The 19,919-nt window shown below is 44.3% G+C and overlaps 2 protein-coding genes across 4 annotated transcripts in view; both read left to right on the top strand.

Moving 5' to 3' along the window:
• The window catches only part of LOC145348036 (uncharacterized), a 51,846-nt gene that overhangs the window by 28,162 nt on the left and 3,765 nt on the right, over nt 1-19,919 (top strand). The window lies entirely within an intron of this gene.
• LOC145348065 (uncharacterized) lies at nt 190-3,683 on the top strand. Of its 3 annotated transcripts, none has more exons than XM_080196205.1 (2): nt 190-210; nt 1,336-3,683. In XM_080196205.1, exon 2 carries the CDS (start codon nt 1,803-1,805, stop codon nt 2,580-2,582), a length of 780 nt encoding a protein of 259 aa, XP_080052331.1. In that variant the 5' UTR covers nt 190-210; nt 1,336-1,802; the 3' UTR covers nt 2,583-3,683. The 3 variants fall into 3 exon arrangements, with proteins under 3 accessions (XP_080052331.1, XP_080052330.1, XP_080052329.1); XM_080196204.1 differs by lacking the exon at nt 190-210 and adding an exon at nt 607-691 and having other exon boundaries at nt 1,339-3,683; XM_080196203.1 differs by lacking the exon at nt 190-210 and adding an exon at nt 607-691.

Here is a 19,919-nt window from a genome sequence, read left to right as displayed (position 1 = left end):
TATCCATCTGCACCTTGTTCACTGTCTGCACTCGGGTCAGGAAACATTTCTGGAGAGAGAAGCAATCTCTGTAGCCTTTGACATGGCCAACCACACTATACTGTCGTCCACTCAGTAGGACTTGTGTGACTTTACCCTCTTCAGTTGTACACAGAGAATCTCCTGCAATGGTGAATCTTCCCACCGCCATCGCTCTGGTTCCGACCAAGGGTCAGTCTCTGCTTTTCAATTCGGTTCAGCCGCTCGGGGCTCGCGCTTCCTCACATTCCAACTCCCGAACGCTGGGAGCCAACCGCCGCTACGTGCGGCAGAACTACAACTCCCATCAGGCACCGCGGACTGCCCCCCCCGATGCTATACTGCCGCTCCTCACTGCGCAGGCCCAAAGGACACATGGCGTATGGTTAATGTAGTTCCAACAGGGTGAGAGGCTGGAAAGCGGCTGCGCAGAACTGGGCGGAGCACGGAGCCAATGAGACCCCGCCCCCTCTAATGTGCTGAGTAGTGATAGATGTGGTGGTTGTGACCGGGGTTACGGTTCTTTCTCTGATTGGCTGTGAGAGCCGTCAATCAGGGCGCTGAGCTGTTTGATTGGAGCTGTGTGTTGGATATTGAGTGTGTTTATTGGAAGCATTTCCCTTCTGATTTACAGGCTGAGTTTTGTTGATGGGTCATTGCTGAATATGAGAAGGTGAGGCCCAATCATCTGGGAGGGGCAGTGAAATGTCTTTTAATGCCTTCTTTAAAGAATTTACCTGAAGGCCTTGGCCTTTTGCAAAAGCCTGGGCTTGGATTTGATACTTTTGCCTGTGTTGTGTCTGATAGCTGAATTTGTGATGTGCAGTCTGAGTGAGTGCAGTGTATCTAATTTCCCAGGGTAAACCAGAACCCTTCAATCAGTTACACTGAAGCAATATTTTCCTTACCTTCCAGCACTTTCTGTCCAGTATGTTTTCTTCAAATAATTTGGGGAAAAAAAAGGAGAAATTTCAAATCTCTTTTGAATTAACATTTCTCCTGAATGTTTTTATATTAAAGACATACTCTTAGGGTAAAATTGGTCTTCACCAGCACAAACTAATAGCCAATTTTACCATCTGGCTATCTTTTCCATTCCCCTCATGGTGCCTGGGAAGATGGGGGTCTGGGTGGAAGAAATAAAGTAACCATGTTGTCTGCTTCTGGTCACTATCCAGTGTTCCTGCTGGCAATGGAGTGTGTGACAGTCAAGTGAGGATCCACACAGGGGGATAACAGTCTCTTGACATGTCAGCCCCTTCAGTAAAGGAGGGAAGGCAGTTGGAGGAAATCATGTTTTCTTTTCCTGTTTTACAGAAGGATTGCAATGTACTACACTAGAGAATACAGAGAGGATAAACACCAGAGATACATCCTGACCATCAATCAAGGAACACCTGCACAACTGTGGGAAAACATCCTGTCACTTTGCAGCGTTGCTCAACAGAGAGAAAGTTGGGCAGTGAAATCATTATCTGGAAATTGGGAAGGTGATGGGAGCTTTGACATATCATTGGATTTGAAACTAATCAGTGGTATGGAACCTTCCATCAGAACCAACTGAAGGTTTGGCTGTGGGCAATCAGTCAGGCTGAGACTGGGTAGAAATATGAATAGGCTCCATGTTTGTTGAGAGCGTTATTCATTCATTGAACCTCATAAACCACTGACTCATTCCTAAAAGTAAGAGGCCAGTCGTGTATGTAGCGTGTGAAGCGGAAGCCACTGATTGAATAGGTCTGCTCACCTATAAGGTGATGTACAACTGTTGACACGGGAGCCACATGGAAGAGAAACCATTCAATGGTGAGACCTCTAGCAGACCCTTCATAAGGTTGAAGACCTTCCTCATGCACCAGAGAATTCACACAGGGAAGAAACCATTCAGATGTGAGGTTTGTGAGAAAGCTTTCACCCAATCCTCTGATCTCCTGAGACACCACATGATTCACACGGGTGAGAAGCCGTTCAAGTGTGAGGTGTGTGACCGAGCTTTTACCCAGTCATCCACCCTTGTTAAACACCGACGGATTCACACAGGGGAGAAGCTGTTTAAGTGTGAGATTTGTAAAGAGAGTTTTACACAGTTATTGGGCCTGGTGAAACATCAGCGCATTCACACTGGAGAGAAACCTTTCAAGTGTGAGCTGTGTGACCGATCCTTCACCCAATCATCAACGCTTGTGAATCATCGACGCATTCACTCTGGGGAGAAGCCATTTCAATGTGAGGTGTGTAATAGAAGTTTTACACAATCATCAGGCCTGGTGAATCACCGGCGTATTCACACAGGAGAGAAACCATTCACGTGCGAGGTTTGTGACAAATCATTTTCTTATTCATCTCCCTTCCGAAGACATCAACGCATCCACAGTGAGGAGAAACCTTTCAAGTGTGAGTTGTGTGGCAAAGCATTCACAGACTCATGGACTCTTCTCAATCACCAACACATCCACACCAAGGAGAAACCATTCCGGTGTAAGGTGTGTAACAAGTGCTTTGCAAAATCATCAAATCTGGTGAATCACAGCCGTGTCCATACAGGCAAGAAACCATTCAAGTGAGAGGTCAGCGACAATTCTTTCTTACACGTATCTCCCTTCAGTATACGTGAACGTATTCACATAGGAAATATATCATTCAAGTAGGAGATGTGTGACAAAGCCTTTACATATTCATCTCCCTCCAGCAGGCTTAAACATATTTGCACAGGGGAGAAACCATTAAACTGTGATGACCCAGGTCTCTTTGGGAAATTTTGATTTACAAAGGGATCTCGGTGTCCTTGCACACTAGTTACTGAAAGCAAGCATTCATGTGGAATGAGCTATTGGGAAGGCTATTGGCCTTCAGTGAAAGAGAATTTACTTGCTTTGGTGAGACCACACCTGGAATATTATGTGCAAATGTGGTCTCCTTAGCTAAAAAAAGGAGTGGAGCAAAGTTCCACTAGTTTCCAGGGATGGCAGATTGTATGAGGAGAGATGGTGTGGATTCTGCCTCTATTCACAGGAGTTTAAAAGAATGACAGGGATGAATGAACATCGCAGGACAGTCACCAGGCAAGACTGTTCCCTTCCTGTTGGCAAACACTTCAGCAGTCATGGGCATTCGGTCTCTGATCTTCGGGTAAGTATTCTCCAAGGTGGCCTTCACAACACACGACAGCGCAGAGACTGATAGCCAAGTTCCGCACACATGAGTACGACCTCAACCAGGATCTTGGGTTCATGTCACACTATCTGTAACCTCCATGACTTGCCTGGGCTTGTAAAATCTCACTTACTGTCCTGTCTGGAGTCAATACACACCTCTTTAACCTATGTTAATGCTATCGCCACTCACATTGTGAGACTTGAATAGCAGGTTAGCTGTAAAGACTTGCATTCAAATCAGTATTCTGTAAACTGTGCCCTTCTTTGATCAGAACCTTCCACACACCTGACGACGGAACACCGTTTCCGAAAGCTTGTAAGATTACTATCAAATAAATTGGTTGGACTCTAACCTGGTGTTGTGAGACTTCTTACTGTGTTTACCCCAGTCCAACGCCGGCATCTCTACATCATGATTGCCGGTAGGAGACAGAGGGTGGCAGTAAAGGGGTGTTTTTCAGACTGGAGGTCTGTGACCAGCATGTACTGCATTGATCGGTGCTGGGTTCACTGTTGTTTATCACTTATGTAAATGATTTGGATGAGAATATAGGAGGCATGGTTAATAAGTTTGCAGATGACACCAAAATTGGTGGTGTAGTGGATAGTGAAGAAGGTTAAAGTTTAAAGTTTATTTATTCATCACAGGTAGGCTTACGTTCACACTGCAATGAAGTTACTGTGAAAATCCCCTAGTTGCCACACTCCAGCACCTGTTTGGACACACAGAGAGAATTTAGCACGGCCAATGCACCTAACCTGCACATCTTTGGACTGTGGGAGGAAACCAGAGCACCCAGAGGAAACTCACGCAGACACAGGGAGAACATGCAAGCTCCACGCAGACAGTGACCCAAGCTGGGAATCGAACCCGGGTCCCTGGCACTGCGACGCAGCAGTGCTAACCATTGTGCCACCATGCAGACTACAACGGGATCTTGATCAACTGGGCCAGTGGGCGGAGGAATGGCTTGTGGAGTATAATTCAGATAAATACAATGCATAAATGCATGTTGGGAAGACAAACCAGGGCAGGACTTACATAGTTCATGGTAGTGCCCTAGGGAGTGTTGTTGAGCAGAGAGACCGAGGGGTGCAAGTACATATTTCCCTGAAAGTGGCAGCACAAGTAGACAGGCAGGTGAAGAAGGTATTTGGCACACTTGCCTTCATCAGTCAGAGCACTGAGTACAGGAATTGGGACGTTATGTTACAACTGTATAAGATATTGGTAAGGCCACCTTTGGAGTACTACATACAATTCCGATTGCCTTGCTATATGAAGGATTTGTTAAACTAAAAGGGTGCAAAAAAGATTTACAAGGATATTACTGGAAGGTTTGAATTATAAGGAGCGGCTCAATAGACTGTGACATTTTCCCCTGGAGCATAGGAGGATGAATAGTATCCTTTTGAGGTTTATAAAATTATGAAGGGCATAGATAAGGTGAAAAGCCAAAGTTCTTTCCCCAGGATAGGGGAGTCCAAAACTAGAGGGCATAGGTTTAAGGTGAGAAGGAAAAGATTTAAAAAGGACTTGATTTAAAAGGGGGGCAACCTTTTCACACTTCTGTGTTGAATTTAAAATACAGATGGGGCGTGAGAAGGTAACATCCAATACCAGTGTCTTGTGCTTAAACAAAAGAGATTCTAAAGGAATAAGGAAGGCATTGGCTAAGGTAGGCTGGGAACAAAAACTTTATGGTGGGACAATTGAGGAACAGTGAAGGACTTTCAAAGCGATCTTTCACAGTGCTCAGCAAAAGTATATACCAGTGATAAGGACTGTAGAAAAAGAGATAAACAGCTATGGATATCTAAGAAAATTATGGAGGGTATTAAATTGAAAGAAAATGCATACAAAGTGGCAAAGGTTAGTGGGAATCTAGAGGATTGGGAAATTTTTAAAGGTCAACAGAAAGCCATGAAAGAAGCTGTAAAAGAAAGATGGATTATGAGATTAAACTAGCTCAGAACATAAAAACAGATAGCAAACGTTTCTACAAATATATAAAACGAACAAGAGTGGCAAAAGCAAACATTGATCCTTTAAAGGATGAGAAGGGGGATGTAATAACTGGAAATGAGAAAATTGCTGAGGCATTGAACAAGTATTTTATGTTTGTCTTCACAGTGGAAAACACAAATAACATGCTAAAAATTGACGACAGGAAGGCTGTGGCAGGTGAGGACCTAGAAACTATCGGAAAGGGGTAGTGTTGGGCAAGTTAATGGGGCTAAAAGTAGGCAAGTTAATGGGGCTAGCACCCTGGTCCTGATGGAATGCATCCCAGGGTGCTAAAAGAGATGGCAGGAGAAATAGCAATGCACTAGTGTAATTTATCAAAATTCACTGGACTCTGGGGTGGTTCCCACAGATTGGAAAACAGCAAATGTGACACCACTGTTTAAAAAGGAGGTAGACAAAAGGCGGGTAACTATTGGCTGGTTAGCTTAACTTCTGTAGTAGGGAAGATGCTTGAATCTATCATCAAGGAAGAAATAGCAAGACATCTGGATATAAATTGTCCCATTGGTAAGACACAGCATGGGTTCATGAAGGGAAGGTCATGTTTGACTAATTTGGTGGAATTCTTTGAGAATATTACATATGTAGTGGACAATGGGGAACCTGTGGATATGGTGTATCTGGATTTCCAGAAGGCATTTGACAAGATGCCGCACCAAAGACTGCTACAAAAGATAAAGATGCACAATATTACAGCAAAATAGACTATGATTTAAGTGGTAAAAAACTGCAGTATGCTGCTGTGCAGAGGGACCTGGTGTCCTTGTGCAAGAATCACAAGGAGTTGGTTTGCATGTATAGCAGGCAATTAAGGAGGCAAATGGAATTTTGTCCTTCATTGCTAGAGGGATGGAATTTAAAAATGGCAACGTCATGCTGTAGCTGTATAAGGTGCTGGTGAGGCCACACCTGGAGTATTATGTACAGTTGTGGTCTCCTTACTTGAGAAAGGATATACTGGCACTGGAGGGGGTGCAGAGGAGATTCATTAGGTTGACTCCAAAGTTGAGAGAGTTGGCTTATGAGGAGAGACTGAGTAGACTGAGGCTATAACTCATTGGAATTCCGAAGAATGAGGGGAGATCTTATAGAAACAAAAAAGGTTGTGAAGGGAATTGATAAGATTGAAGCAGGGAAGTTGTTTCCACTGGTAGGTGAAACTAGAATTAGGGGATATGGCCTCAAAATAAGGGGAAGCAAATTTAGGATTGAGTTGAGGAGGAATTTCTTCACATAAAGGGTTGTGAATCTGTGAAATTCCTTGCCCAGAAAAGCAGTTGAGGCTACCTCATTGAACGTTTTTAAGGCAAGGACAGATAAATTTTTGAACAGTAAAGCAATTAAGGGTTATGGTGAGCGGGCGGGTAAGTGGAGCTGAGTCCACAAAAGGACTAGCCATGATCTTATTGAATGGCGGAGCAGGCTTGAGGGGCTAGATAGCCTACCCCTGCTCCTAGTTCTTATGTTCTTCACACAGAGGTGGTGCATATATGGAATGGTAGGGGCAGGTACAATGACAACGTTTAAAATACACATGGACAGTTACATGGATAGGAAAGATTTAGAGGGATATGGGCCAAATACAGGCAAATGGGACTAGTTCAGTTTAGGAAACCTGGTCGGCATGAATGAGTTGGGCTGAAGGGCCTGTTTCCATGCTGTTTATCTATAACTCTATGAATAATGCTGACCGTGAAACCATTAGTGATTGTAGTGTGAAACCATCCGGTTCGCATTGAGGGAAGGAAATATGACAAACTTACCTGGTCTAGCCCACGTGACTTCACATCCACAGCAATGTGGTTGACTCTTAAATATCCTTGAAGTGGCCTAACAAACCATGACAAAGTTACAAAGCAATGAAACATGGCAGACCACTGGACATCAACCTCAACAATGAAAATAACAATGGCAATTCCAATTAGGAACCTCGACCTTACCAACATCTAGGAAATTGTGGCCATATTGGGAGAGGTGTCCAACAGACTTGTCATGCTGCAACTATACTCACTGAATAATACCCAACTTACAACATCCCAGACACTACCATCACCCTCACTATTTCCTGTCCCAACAGCAGAGCAGACTCACAGGAGGTCATAGGCAGTGGGATACAGTCAGGTGGGAGTTACCTGAGCCCTCAACTGTGCCTCTGAACCTATGAAGTTTTATGGCATCAAATCAATTATGAGCAAGGAAATCTGCTGGTTACAAGCAACCGAAGGCACTCCCCATCACCACCACCCCCCCTCACCCCACCCAAACCCTCCACTGATTAATCAGTGCTTCCTCCATGTTGAACACCAATTGGAGGAAACAGTGATGATATTGAGGGTACACAGTGTACTCTGGGTGGGAATTATAATCTAGTCCTGTAACCCATCATACTAACCCTGCTAATCCCCCGACACTAAGAGCAATTTAGCATGGCCAATCAACCTAACGTCTTTGGACTGTGGGAGGAAACTGGAGCACCTGGAGAAAACCCACCTAGACATGGGGAGAACGTATAAACTCCACAAAACAGTGACCCGAGGCTGGAATTGAGGCACAATGAGGCAGCAGGCCTAACCACTCTGCTGTGCCACCCCTAATGTAAATTTCCAGCTCTGAAAGGGGGAACGGTACCACCACTAACTGACTGGATGAATCACGAAGGATATAGCTGATAGACTAGGGCAGGTGGTGAGGGAACCAAAAAGAGGGAAGAAGTGACATGCCCTCATTCTTAGCAATCTCCCTGTCGCAAATGCATTGTCCACATCAGAATGGGTAGTAACCACCACACAGCCTTTGTGGAAACAAAGTCCTGTTTTCACATTGAAGATACTCTCCATCCTGTTGTTTGGTACTATCATTGTGCTGAATGAGATAGATTTCAAACAATTCAGCAACTCAAAACTGGAGTTTGGATCACAATTCTGGAGCACAAGTCTCCAGTACTATTACTGGAATATTTCCTGATATCATGTGGAGTGAAACAAAATGGCTGAAGACTGGCATTTGTGTTGACTGGCATATGTTGATGGGGACATATAGACCAGACCAAGTTGGATCAGGTACAGGTATATTGGCTTCAGGTATAGTGCTGGAAGACTGGAGGATAGCAAATGTTGTCCCCTTGTTCAAGAAGGGGAGTAGAGACCATCCTGGGAATTATAGACCAGTGAGCCTTACTTCTGTTGTGGGCAAAGTTTTGGAAAGGATTATAAGGGATAGGATTTATAATCATCTAGAGGGAAATAAATTGATTAGGGATAGTCAACATGGTTTTGTGAAGGGTAGGTCGTGCCTCACAAACCTTATCGAGTTTTTTGAAAAGGTGACCAAAGAGGTGGATAAGGGTAAGGCAGTTGACGTAGTGTATATGGATTTTAGCAAAGTGTTTGACAAGGTTCCCCATGGTAGGCTATTGCAGAAAATGCAGATGCATGGGATTGAGGGTGATTTAGCAGTTTGGATCAGGCATTGGCTAGCTGATAGAAGACAGAGGGTGGTGGTTGATGGGAAATATTCAACCTGGAGTTCAGTTACAAGTGGTGTACCTCAGGGATCTGTTTTGGGGCCACTGCTGTTTGTCATTTTTATAAATGACCTAGATGAGTGTGGAAGGATAGATTAGTATATTTGCTGACGACACCAAAGTTGGAGGAGTTGTAGACAGTGAGGATGGATGTTACAGTTTGCAGAGGGACATAGATAAGCTGCAGAGCTGGGCCGAGAGGTGGCAGATGGAGTTTAATATGAAAAAGTGTGAGGTGATTCACTTTGGTAAGAATAACAGGAGTACAAAATAAAGGGCTAATGGAAGGACTCTTAGTAGTGTTGACAAGCAGAGAGATCTCGGGGTACATGTGCATAGCTCCCTGAAAGTTGGCACCCAGGTTGATAAGGTTGTTAAGAAGGCGTATGGTGTGTTAGCTTTTATTGGTCGAGGGATTGAATTTTGGAGCCGTGAGGTCATGTTACAACTGTACAAAACTCTGGTGCGTTGTCCGACAAGGGGCACACACATGATGGGTCGTACTTGGGCTGCTCTTGAATGTTCGAGAGTAGCCTAGTGCTTCATGTCGTTAGTGTGTGCTTAAACTGGACCAGATGCTGGGCAACACGACAGGTCAGTGACTATCACTGTTGGCTGTGCAGACACATGGATTTGGGCCAGTGTCTGTGGGAGTTTGCACATTCTCCCCGTGCTTGCGTGGGTTTTGTCCAGGTGCTCTGGTTTCCTCCCACACCCCAAAGATGTGCTATTAGGCTGATTGGAGGTAATATCTTAGTTTCCCTCAATGTGGAATGCCATAAACAATAGATAAGGGTCATAGGTGGAGGGGGGGGACTGGTAATGTTAAAATGGCGGCGCGGGCTCGTTGGGCCAAAGGGCCTGTTTCCTGGGCTGTTTTTGTTCTTTGCTACACACCTGACACACAAATGGTCTTACCCCTGTGTGAATATGTTGATGTATGCGGAGATTCGATGAATTTGTGAATGATCTGTTACATACCTCACCTGTGAATAGCTTTTCCCCTGTGTGTGTTGGTATGTGCGGAGGTTCCATAACTGTGAGAATGATTTGTTACACAGCTCACATGCGAGTGGTTTCTTCCCTGTATAAATACATCAATGTGTGCGGAGGTTTGATGGATTTGCGAATGATTTATCACACACCTCACATGTGAATGGTTTTTCTCCTGTGTGAACAGGCCAGTGATCTTCCAGGCCTGATGATTGTGCAAAGCTCTTGTTACACACCTCACATTTGAATAACTTCTCCCCAGTGTGGCTGCATTGGTGAACCACGAGCTTTCTTTGGCTCTCTCACAAACCTCACACATGAATTGTTTCTCCTCCATTAAGCTGCCCTCGTGTTAACAATGGTCTCTACACTGCAACCTTGTGTGTTAGGAGACCATATGAGCAATGCTGTGATGGGACTGGATGTCTTCCCACAGTTGTGCAGTTGTTCCTTGGCTGATGGTCAGGATCTATCCACAGTGTCTATCCTCTCTGTATTCTCTGGTGTAGTAAGGTGCAATCTCTCTGTAAAACAGAAAAAGGAAACATGATTTCCTCCAACTCCCTCTCCTCCTCTTCTGAAGGGACTGACTCCTCAATTTTTTATTTATTCTTTCATGGGATGTGGGCATCGTTGCGTAGAGAGCATTTAGTGACCATCCCTTTCTGCACATTAGAAGGTGGTAGTGAGATGATTTCATAAACTGCTGCAGTTCATGTAGTGTTGGTACACTCGTAGTGCTCTGAACAACTAAGTTATATAATGTTGACCCAGTGAGAGTGAAGGATATAGCTCCAAGTCAGGATCTTGTGAGCTTCCGAGGGGAAAAAGATAGGCGTTGACATGTTCTTTTAGATGGTAGAGCTTGAGGGTTTGGCAGGTTCTTAGAAACCTTACTGCAGCCCATTTTGTAGGTGGTGCCCACAGCTGCCAATGTGCTTCACTGATGGAGGGACTGGATATTCAGGATGGTGGATGGAATGCCAATCAAGCAGGTGGCCTTGTCCTGGATGGTGTGGAATTTCTTGCATAATGTTGGAATTGCATTCATCCAGGGAAGCAGAGACTATTCCATCACACTCCTGACCTTATGGATGTGGGCAGGTTTTGGGTATGGGGAGGTGATTTACTTCCCGCAGAATTTCCAACCTTTAATTAGCTTTTGTCACTACACTATTTACATTGCTAGTCCGGTTCAGATTTTGATTAATGGGAACCACCAGAATCTTGTTCGTGGGGGATTCAGCAATCCCACAACCAGCTAATAAGATTTGAGCTCTGCAGTTTTGCCACATCCAAGCTAACAATTAAATAACTAACTGGAGGAGGTGCTGCAAAATATCCCCATTCTCAATGATGGAGGAATCCAGCACATCAGTGCAAAAGGCCAGGCTGAAACATTTGCAACAACCTTTAGCTAGAAATGCTGAATGGGATGATAGAACATAGAACATTACAGCGCAGTACAGGCCCTTCGGCCCTCGATGTTGCGCCGACCAGTGGAACCAATCTAATGACCCTCTAACCTAAACTATTCCAATGTTATCCATATGCCTATCCACTGACCATTTGAACGCCCTTAAAGTTGGCGAGTCCACAACTGCTGCAGGCAGGGTATTCCACGACCTTACTACCCTCTGAATAAAGAACCTACCTCTGACATCCATCCTATAATTGCCACCCCTTAATTTAAAGCTATGTTCCCTCGTGTTAGCCATCACCATCCGAGGTAAAAGGCTCTCACTGTCCACCCTATCCAATCCTTTGATCATCTTGTATGCCTCAACAGGTCACCTCATAACCTTCTTCTCTCCAATGAAAATAACCTCAAGTCCCTCAGCCTTTCCTCATTAGACCTTCCCACCATAGCAGGCAACATCCTGATAAAGCTCCTCTGCACCCTTTCCAATGCCTCCACATCTTTCTTATAATGTGGCGACCAGAACTGTATGCAATACTCCAATATTGCTTAAAACCTGTGAATTAAAAGAGAAAAATATTATCATACCATATCCTTTTACATTACCAGGGACGTCCCAATGCTAATGAACCTTATTTAAAACAATCTCCTATATCCTCCCATCTCCAACCCACTCATGTGCCTGTCTAAGTTACTCTTAACTCCAGCGTGCCTGCCTCCACCACCTTACTTGGCAGAGCATTCCATACCCCAACAACCCTCTGTGTGAAAAACCTCCCCCTAATATCCGTGTTATACCTCTCCCCCCTCACCTTAAGCCCGTGGCCCCTCGTACTGTGCGTCTCTAACATGGGAAATAGCTTACCTCTGTTTATCTATACCCTTCATAATCTTATATACCTCTATTAAATCCTCCCTCAGTCGCCGTCTTTCAAGGGAAAACGGCCCAGATTTGCTCAATCTTTCCTCATAACCCAGTCCTTCCATACCAGGCAACTTCCTGGTAAACCTCCTCTGCACTCTCTCCAGAGTCTCCACGTCCTTCCGGTAGTAAGGCGACCAGAACTGGACACAGTACTCTAAATGCGGCCTAACCAATGTTCTATACAACTGCAACATTAGACTCCAGCTCTTATACTCTATACCCCTTCCTATAAAGGCTAACATACCATAGGCTTTCTTCACAACCTTCTCCACCTTCAAAGACTTGTGCACTTGCACCCCCAGGTCTCGCTGCGTTTCTATACTTTTTATAGGCTTACCATTTATCATATAACTCTCCCCTACATTATTCCGGCCAAAATGCATCACCTCACATTTATCCAGATTAAACTCCATTTGCCATATATCTGCCCAGTATACTAGCCTATCAATATCCTGTTGTATTGCCAGACACTGCTCCTCACTGCCCGCCAATCCAGCCATCTTAGTGTCATCTGCAAATTTGCTGATCACACCACTTACTCCCTCTTCCAAGTCATTTATATATACTACAAAGAGAAGAGGTCCCAGTACTGAGCCCTGCGGCACACCACTAGTGACAGATCTCCAGCTAGAAAAGGACCCTTCCACTACTACTCTCTGTCTCCTCTTAGCAAGCCAGTTCTCAACCCATCTAGATACCTGGCCTTGTATCCCATGAGCCTTAATCTTTTCTACCAACCTACCATGAGGGACTTTGTCAAACGCCTTACTGAAATCCATATAGACAACATCAACGGCTCGTCGTTCTTGTTGGCATCAACTCTCTGTATACACATACGTATTCATTCATGGGAAAGGCCGTTTATATGCAAGGTGACAAATCATTCTTGGATTTATCGAGTCTCCACAAACACCAATGCATTCATACAGGAGAAAAACTGTTCATGTGATGTGTGTGACAAATCATTTACAACTTCATCAAACTTCCGCAAATACCAACAATTCACATAGGAGTAAAACCATTCACATGCAAACGTGTGACAAATCCTTTTTGTTGTCATCGTGTCTCCATGCGCTCCAAATCATTCTTGGAGTCATCGACTCTACACAAACGCTAACGCACTCATACAGGGGAAAGACCATTTACATGTGAGGTGTGCAAGAAATCATTCCCAAAGTCATCAACCGTCTGCACACATCAACGTATTCACATAGCCACAAAACCATTCACGTGTGAGCTGTGTGCCAAATCATGCTATCATCAGGCCTCCTCATATACCAACGCATTCACATAGGGGAAAAACCATTCATTTGTGAGGTTTGTGACAAATTATTCATGCTGTCATCAGGGCTCCTCGTGCACCAATGTATTCACACAGGGGAGAAACCATTCATGTGAGGTGTGTGACAAATCATTCTCGGTATCAGGGAATCTCCGCATAGATCAATGCATTCACACAGGGGAGAAACTTGTGTAGTCTGTCACAAAGCATTTATAAGGTCACTGCATCTCCGCACACACCAATGTATTCACACTGGGGAGAAACCATTCACATGCAAGGTGTGCATGAAATCAATTTCACAGTCATTGAACCTCTGCGCACACAAATGCATCTGCTCTGGGGAGAAACCATTCATATGTGAGGTGTGTGACAAATCTTTCTCACAGTTATCGACTCTACAGACATCAGTACATTCACATAGAGAGAAACTATTCAAGTGCAAGATGTGTAACAAATCATTCTAGTCATCATCGAACTCCTCTTACACCAACACATTCACACTGGAGAAACCATTCAAGTGTGAGGTGTGTGACAAATTATTCACTACTTCATCGACTCTCCACAGACACCAAAACATTCACATGAAGGAGAAACAATTCAAGTGTGTGGTGTGTGATAAATCATTCTCTGCATTATCAAGTCTCCATGTGCACCAGAATTTTCATAGGGGGAGAAGACATTCACATGCGAGGTGTGCAAAGCATTTTTAAGGTTATCAACCTGTCAGCTCTATCAGTGGATCCATATAGGGGAATAACCGTTTAAGTCAGAGGTTTGTGATAATGCTTTGATGTCTCTTTTGACTATCCTGAGACGGCAGAAGTATCATACAGAGAAAATACTCCACAGATGCGATGTTTGTTTGAGAGTTTTCACCAAATCCTGATTTTTCTGAAGCATCAGCAGATTCTCACTGAAGCACAGAGAAACCATTCAGGTGTGAGGTGTGGAACAAGACTTTCACACAGAGTGCATCAACACATTTACACAGGAGAAACCCTATCGATGTGAGTTGTTCAACCTCTTGAAACAACAGTAAATTCATATGTGGACAACCAGTCATCAGAGTGTGATTCTCTACACAAATTCACTGCAGAGGATGATTGATGGTATTGGGACACAGAACAAGAAGCAACTTTCACTTACATCAAACAATAAGTGACAACACCAGTGCTGAGTGAAAGTTGCTTCTTGTTGGTGAAGACATCTGCGGTGAGATGCCAGTGAAACAGGGCTTGGAGCAATCCTTGTGCAGCAAGGACAAGCAATTGTGTTTGTATCCAAAACATTAACACAAACTGAATGATGCAGTGCACAGGTTGAGAAACAGTGCCTGGATATTCTTTGCTTTTGATCATTTCAACCAGTACCTGTTTGGGAAAGAGAAAGTGATGGTAGAACCTGACCACAAGCCATTTCAACACATTCTTCTCCATCCGCTTCTATCTGCTCTGAAGTGTTCACAAAGGATGTCACTTCATTTTCAGAGATATCATTTGAAAATGAAGACCTGAACATTTTAAAAGTTATTTGTGCAATGTACGTGTAGGGACAAACAAAATAGGAGCAGACTGGAAAGAACAGAGTATTTTGATTCAAATGTGATTTTTTTTATGGACTGTTTATGGCAATAAATTGCAAACAAGAACAGGATCTGTAGGATCAGAATCCCCTCCAACTGAAGTTTTATTAAAATAAAACCCCGAAAGCTTCATGAACATAAATACTGCAAACAATCCAAACCGCAACACAGAAACAGGCTGTACTGTCAGGGTTAATCTACAAAGCATGTCAATACTGAAACCAGGACAATACTATGAAAAGACATCAGGATATAATCATTTCAAAGACACAAAACAGTGGCCATCAGACAATTCCATTTAAAGAAACTGGGAGATCATCAGAGCTGATGACCCCAGACAATAGCCATTGCACTAAAAACACAGTGAAGGAGAACTGGACTGTATCATAGATATGGGAGGCAGAGACATCACACCTGAATAGGATCCACTGTTTCGGATGTGGAAACAACATCATGATGAATGGGTTCGTCTGGACCAAGGTTAAAGAGACTAAAAAGGTGATCAACATTTTAGCTTCCAAACAGAATATCTCCAGGAAATATGCTTTAATATTTTCAATAACGTTTTGTAATAAAAAGACCAAGACCATTGGGTCTGGCACTGTCATTCTCAGATTTATCAAATCTCTGCAAAGAGCAACACTTTCACACAAGTTCAGATCAACCTGATCCACAGACCTACAGCTCACAGCAGAATGACCAACCATGTGGGGAGTTGTAAGTGATGTGAGGAAGAATAGGGCTGAGGTTTAAGGATAGTTTTAAGAGAAGCAACTAAATCCTGAGGTTTGAGTTGAACTGGTAAAAGTTTGAGAAATGTGGGGTTTTACCTGTGATTTTTTTCAGTGAAGAATTTTATTGACAAGCTGTAGTTTTGCGTGTTGTGTGGCATCATTACAGCAGCTTGGGGGTGATCTTTTTTAATAAATACACTTCTGATTGAGCCTAAAACTCTGGGTTTGTGTACATTTGTCCCTTATGAAATCCTAAGGTGAAGAACTGACAGTAAGCGTAAACAGGAGCGCACACCTCTTACAGGGGTACATCTCATTGTACGTGGTATTCACGAAGATCACATCCTAGCTGATGCTCCAGAGTGATTCCAGTCACAGCTCCAGATCCTAAACGTGGATTTTGTAGGAGACACCAGGAGACACTTCCTGCACACATCGTCACCCTGGACACCGGAAGTGTCCCTGACTTCCCACACTGTGCAGGAAGAGCATTCAACATGGCTGCCCTGCCATGACTTAGCCTTAAAATATTCGCTTTATTGTTACTTCCTCTAGTTTAAGGAATATTAAGTATACATTAGGGACTTTAGTTATTATACTTTAAATTTCCACTTTAAAGACCGGACAATAGAAATACTTACTACGGCTGCCACTCCTCTCATGCTGGCTCTCAGTTCTGCTGTGTTCTCAGGCCAGGTTCTCCTCACTCTTTAAAGTTACTGCTTCTCTCAGAGTTGCCTGCTGTCCCACTTGGGTCACAGACATGTTCCTGTCGTTATTTAAGGCCACTGCTCCTCTTGCACTATCAAATGACAAAACCAAAACAAAGAAGCACTTCTTTGTCTTCCTTCCCCAACTCATTAATCACCTAACACCCAGCACTATATTCTAAGTCACACTCAGTTGAAAGTTTTTGGGGAGTCAGGAGGCCAGTTACTCTATGCAGAATTTCCAGCCTCTGACCTTTTTTACAGTAATCATATGGCTGCTGCAGTTCAGTTTCTGGCCCAATGATAACATTCAGTATGTTAATAATGGGGGATTCAGCAATGGCAATGCCATTAAATGTTGGACGAGATAGTTGGATTCTTGCTTTTTGGAGATGGTCATTTCCCAGCACTTGTCCGGCACAAATGCTATTTCACAACACCAGGTTAAAGTCCAACAGGTTTATTTTTTGCAAACGCCACTAGCTTTCAGAACTGGCTGTTCTTTCGTCAGGTGAGTGGGAGTTCTGATCATAAACAGGGCCTATAAAGACACAGAATAATGATTGGAATGTGAGTCTTTACAGCTAATCAAGTCTTAAAGGTACAGGATGGCCTCAACTGGAATCTTGATTTGACTTGATTAGCTGTAAAGCTGTATCTCAGCCACACTCTATTTCCAAGTCTTCATCACTTTTCTGATCTTAAAACACATAATGGTAGGTAAGTCCCCAGGACCTGATCATGTGTATCCCAGAACATTGTATTAAGCTGGGGAAGAAATTGCAGGGCCTCTAGTCGAGATAGTTGTATCATTGATGGCCACAGGTGAGGTACTGGACGACTGGAAGGAAGCAAATGGAGGGCATTCTGAGACAAACGATCTACATGCATTTGAAAGGCAAGAACTGATAAGGGATTGTCAGCATAGATTTGTGTGGGGAAAATTGTGTCTTAAAAATTTGATAGAATTTTTTGTAGGAGTGACCAAGGCAATAGATGAGTGCAGTGTGGTAGATGTTATCTACATAGATGTTAGCAAGGCCTTCAACAAAATACCACATGATAGACTGGTCAGTAAGGTTCGATCACATGGGATCCAGGGAGAACTAGCCCGCTGGACATAAAATTGGCCTGCCGGTAGGAGACAGAGGGTGGTGGTAGAGGTTTGTTTTTCAGACTGGAGGCCTGTGACCAGCATTGTGCCGCAGGGATTGGGTGTTGGGTCCACTGTTGTTCATCATTTATATAATGATTTTGATGAGAATATAGGAGGCATGGTTAGTAAGTTTGTGGATGATACCAAAATTGGTGGTGTAGTGAATAGTGAAGCTGGTTATCCAAGACTAAAATGGGATCTTGATCATCTGAGCCAGTGGGCCGAGGAATGGCAGATGGAGATTAATTCAAATCAATGCGAGGTGTTGCATTTTGGTAAGACAAATCAGGGCAGGACGTACTCAGTTAATGGTAAGGCCCTGGGGAATGTTGTCGAACAGGGAGACTTAAGGGTGAAGGTACATAGTTCCTTGAAAGTGGCATCACAGGTAGACAGGGTGGTGAAGAAGGCATTTGGACACTTACCTTCATCAGACAGAGCATTGAGTACAGCAGTTGGGATGTTATGTTACAACTGTGCAAGACCACATTACAACTGTAAGGCCACACTTGGAGTACTGCATACAATTCTGGTCACCCTGCTATAGGAAGGATATTATTAAATGGAAAGAGTGCAAAAAAGATTTACAAGGATGTTACTGGGACTGGAAGGTTTGAATTATAAGAAGCAAATCATGAGGGGCATAGAAAAAGTGAAAAGCCAAGGTCTTTTCCCCAGGGTAGAGGAATCCAAAACTGGTGTGCATAGGTTTAAGGTGCAAGGGGAAAGATTTAAAAAGGACCTGAGGGACAACCTTCTCACACAGAGGGTGGTGCGTAATTGAAATGAGGTGGTAGAGATGGGTACAATTACAACATTTGGACAGGTACATGGATGGGAACCGTTGAGAGGGATATGGGCCAAACACTGGCAACTAGCAGTTTAGGAAAGCTGGTCAGTTTGGATGGGTTAGGCCAAAGGTTCTGTTTCCATGCTGTATTTCTCTGTGATCCCTAATTCACTCACCCATAATCTTATTAATTTTACAATTTATTTGTCTATCAAACACACCATTTTTTAGCTGCCTGTCTCTACTGATCCTCTCTCTTTACATTCTGATTATCAGCTGAATTATTAAGGTGACATCCTGCTTTATCCTATAGTCTACCTGTTTTATCATCCAGGGAGTTCTGCCTTTTCCAGTCCTTCCTTTCCCGCTTGTTCAGATTCTCCATCACAATCCAGTCTCCTCTGGAAAGGCAGCAGCTGCTGCTGCTGGGGTTTCCCACTCTCCCACACAGGGCAGGTACGGATCAGACAGATTGTCACACGGTGTGAACTACATAACCCATGCTGCATTGTGTCCCCGGGCCTGCGCAGTGAGGAGCGGCAGTATGGAACGGGGAGGGGAGAGAGCCCGCCCGCCCGCGGTGCCTGATGGGAGTTGTAGTTCTGTCGCGCGCAACGGCGGTTGGCTCCCACTGTTCTTACCACATCCCCCTCGCCCCCCTCCCCCTCCCTAACCCTCATCTCCCTCACCCATCCAAATCCCTTCTTCGCCCCACCATCCCCCTCCTTCACCCCATCACCCCTCCTTCACCCCACCATCACCCTTCCATCACCCCTCTCCCTCACCCACCCATCCTCCTCCCTCACCGCATCCCCACCCCCACCCTCACCCCCCATTCCCCACCCCCACCCCCCATTCCCCACCCCATCTCTCATCCCTCTCCCTCACCCCCCTCCCCACCTTCACCCCACCATGCCCCTCCTTCGTCCCCCCATTCCCCTCTCATCCCCATTTCTCTCCCTCCCCTCACCCCATCTCCCATCTCCTCCCTTCCCCGAAGTGGATGATGTGACTATATTCTCTATGTGTTTTCTGTGACCGGAGAGCGACTGTTTTCTCTAGACTATGGAATAAATGTATAAAAGTTTGATTCTCCTAGTTTTGAACAAATCTCCCTTACTGATGCTAAAGGACCTTTCATTCTTTAAGCTCCTGCCCCAGATAAGATTGAAGCTGTACGGTGGCATGGTCCTCAAATCATTTCTCTGCCTTTAGAGGCTTTCATCAGATGGTTTTGCAAAGAAGCAACATGTGCATGACAAATACGTGGAGGCCAAGGAACTAGAGCGATGGCAGAGGGCAGACTCACCATTGCAGGAGATTCTCTGTATTCAACTGTAGAGGAAAGAGTCATATAAGTCACAGCAGTCCCACTGAATGGACAACGCAGGAATAGTGTGGTCGGCCATGTCACCGGCTGCAGAGAGGTTGCTTGTATCCTAACCTGAGTGCAGACCAGGGCGCAATGCACAGATGAGTATCAGTGACCATCTTGGATTGATAAAAGACACAATGAAGATAGATGAGATAGGGAGAAAGCTCATGGAGAATGAGCACCAGTAGAAGACTAATGGGCCAAATGGTCTGTTTCTGTGCTTTAAG

Source organism: Carcharhinus amblyrhynchos, chromosome 9 (genome assembly GCF_965287045.1).
Source record: "Carcharhinus amblyrhynchos chromosome 9, sCarAmb.v2.hapA, whole genome shotgun sequence".
NCBI lineage: Eukaryota > Metazoa > Chordata > Chondrichthyes > Carcharhiniformes > Carcharhinidae > Carcharhinus > Carcharhinus amblyrhynchos.
Note: the sequence above shows the minus strand (reverse complement) of the source record. Positions and strands in the feature narration are given on the sequence as shown.

What these genes read in the sequence shown, in the direction of transcription:
- LOC145348065 (XM_080196205.1), top strand. Translation starts at nt 1,803, where the DNA reads ATGGAAGAGAAACCATTCAATGGTGAGACCTCTAGCAGACCCTTCATA.